Source organism: Aptenodytes forsteri, unplaced genomic scaffold (genome assembly GCF_000699145.1).
Source record: "Aptenodytes forsteri isolate BGI_AS27 unplaced genomic scaffold, ASM69914v1 Scaffold257, whole genome shotgun sequence".
NCBI lineage: Eukaryota > Metazoa > Chordata > Aves > Sphenisciformes > Spheniscidae > Aptenodytes > Aptenodytes forsteri.
In genome coordinates this window covers 3120608-3122227 of record NW_008795194.1, presented here as the reverse complement: position 1 = coordinate 3122227, position 1620 = coordinate 3120608, and the positions used below count along the sequence as shown (strand labels likewise).

General features: G+C 43.1%; 1 protein-coding gene across 1 annotated transcript in view; it reads right to left on the bottom strand.

Annotated features, from left to right (window-relative positions):
* Positions 1-1061: 1061 nt before the first annotated feature.
* HOXD11 (homeobox D11) overlaps positions 1062-1620 on the bottom strand; it is a 1668-nt gene continuing 1109 nt past the window's right edge. The window contains exon 2 of the mRNA XM_009278599.1: positions 1062-1339. Coding sequence (XP_009276874.1) covers positions 1104-1339 — 236 coding nt within the window. The 3' untranslated portion in view covers positions 1062-1103. The remainder of the gene's footprint in view (positions 1340-1620) is intronic.

Sequence of the window (1620 nt, the reverse complement as noted above, 5' to 3'; positions counted from 1 at the left end):
CGGCCCCGCCGCGCTCCGCTCGCCCTGCCGAGGGATGATATTTAAGAGATCCACCCCTCTGCCTCCAAAGTGTTTTTTCTTTCTTTCTTTTTTTTTCTTTCCCCCCCTTTCCCCCCGCTAGTGCCAATTGTTTACAGCGCTCTCTTCTCTGACTGGCTCCGAGCCCTCGGTCTTTCTGCCTTACCCTTCCCTAACAAGCAAACAGTCGTTGGCGTTGGGGATTCTGGGCTTACTGGGAGCCTGGCCAGTTAAAAAGAAAGACTTTTTCGTTGTTTATAGTAATTGTAGCACCATCAGAAGTGATGGTCCGCAGACAGCCATGTTGGCTCTGCCTCACAGCGAACAGGGAAGGTTGCGCGTACCTACAAAGGGAGAGTTAGACATCTAAACTATTATTTATTTAAAATGCATTTAAAATAACCCGACTAGGCTTCCTCCCGTTATTATTTAACTGAACTTGGCTCTAGCCCGGGAAACGCTAGGATCCTTCGGAGATGGAAATCCATACAGCGCACGGAAGTTATAACCTTAACTTTACTAGAAACCATTTATTCACATGAAAAAGACAGTGGCCCGTGCTTTTGGATGACAATAGAAACATATATATATATATATTTTATATATAGCGAACGTACATTTACCATCTCTTAAATAAACCGCATTCACTTAAAGGGAGGAAAGTGTTATCCTAGCTCAAAAGCAACAACAGAGCCCCCCCGAACTCAATGAATTGTAAGCAAAAACTACCAGACACACTGCAGGTCCATGGCTGGTACTGTGGGAGAGGAAAAAAAAAGCACCTTTGGCGAGAAACACTTGAGAGTGGACAGTTGGATTTACCCTAGTTTCCCCTTATCAGGAATCTGCTCCGCCAAGCCCCGAAATCTCCAGTGGCCATTCAGTGTGTGGAGTTGCACATGAAAATGAAACTTTGAGTTCCGCAGGGTGGATGTGTCATGTAAACCAATTTACTTTTGCATTCAGATGGCAGGTCAGAGGGACCGAGATATTCTTTTTTTTTCTTCTTTCTTCCTTTTCTCTTGCTCTCTCTTTTTTAAAAATTTTTTTCCCTTTCTTTTTCTTTCCTTTTTTTTTTTTTCTTTTCAAAACAAGGGATTCCCAGTGAAATATTGGAGTCGATCTCTGTTCAGTTTCTTTTCTTTCATCCTTCGATTCTGGAACCAGATTTTAACTTGCCGGTCAGTGAGGTTGAGCATTCTGGACAACTGCAGTCTTTTCTCTTTGTTTATGTACACGTTGAAGAAAAACTCCCGTTCCAGTTCTCTTATCTGATATTTGGTATAGGGACACCTCTTTTTCCTTGATCGCTGGGGAATTGCTGAAATTCAAGAGAGAAGAAACTGATTTACGCTGCTGCTACGAACGTGCTCAGCTAGGAAGAGATCAGGGACTGTGACAATATCCCATTGCCTGGAAAGCAGCCCTCTAGCAGTTCAAAAAAATATTCCTGGGGCTTTTACTTTCTGGGTGACTTAGCAAAAAAGCAAATATTTCCCAACTTCTCCTTAAAGGAGAGCACTTCGAGCAATACAGAGAGATATTTAAATGGGCAAAATTCCAACCAAGTTTCTCAAACTCCTCTCACATCTCCACCCCCCC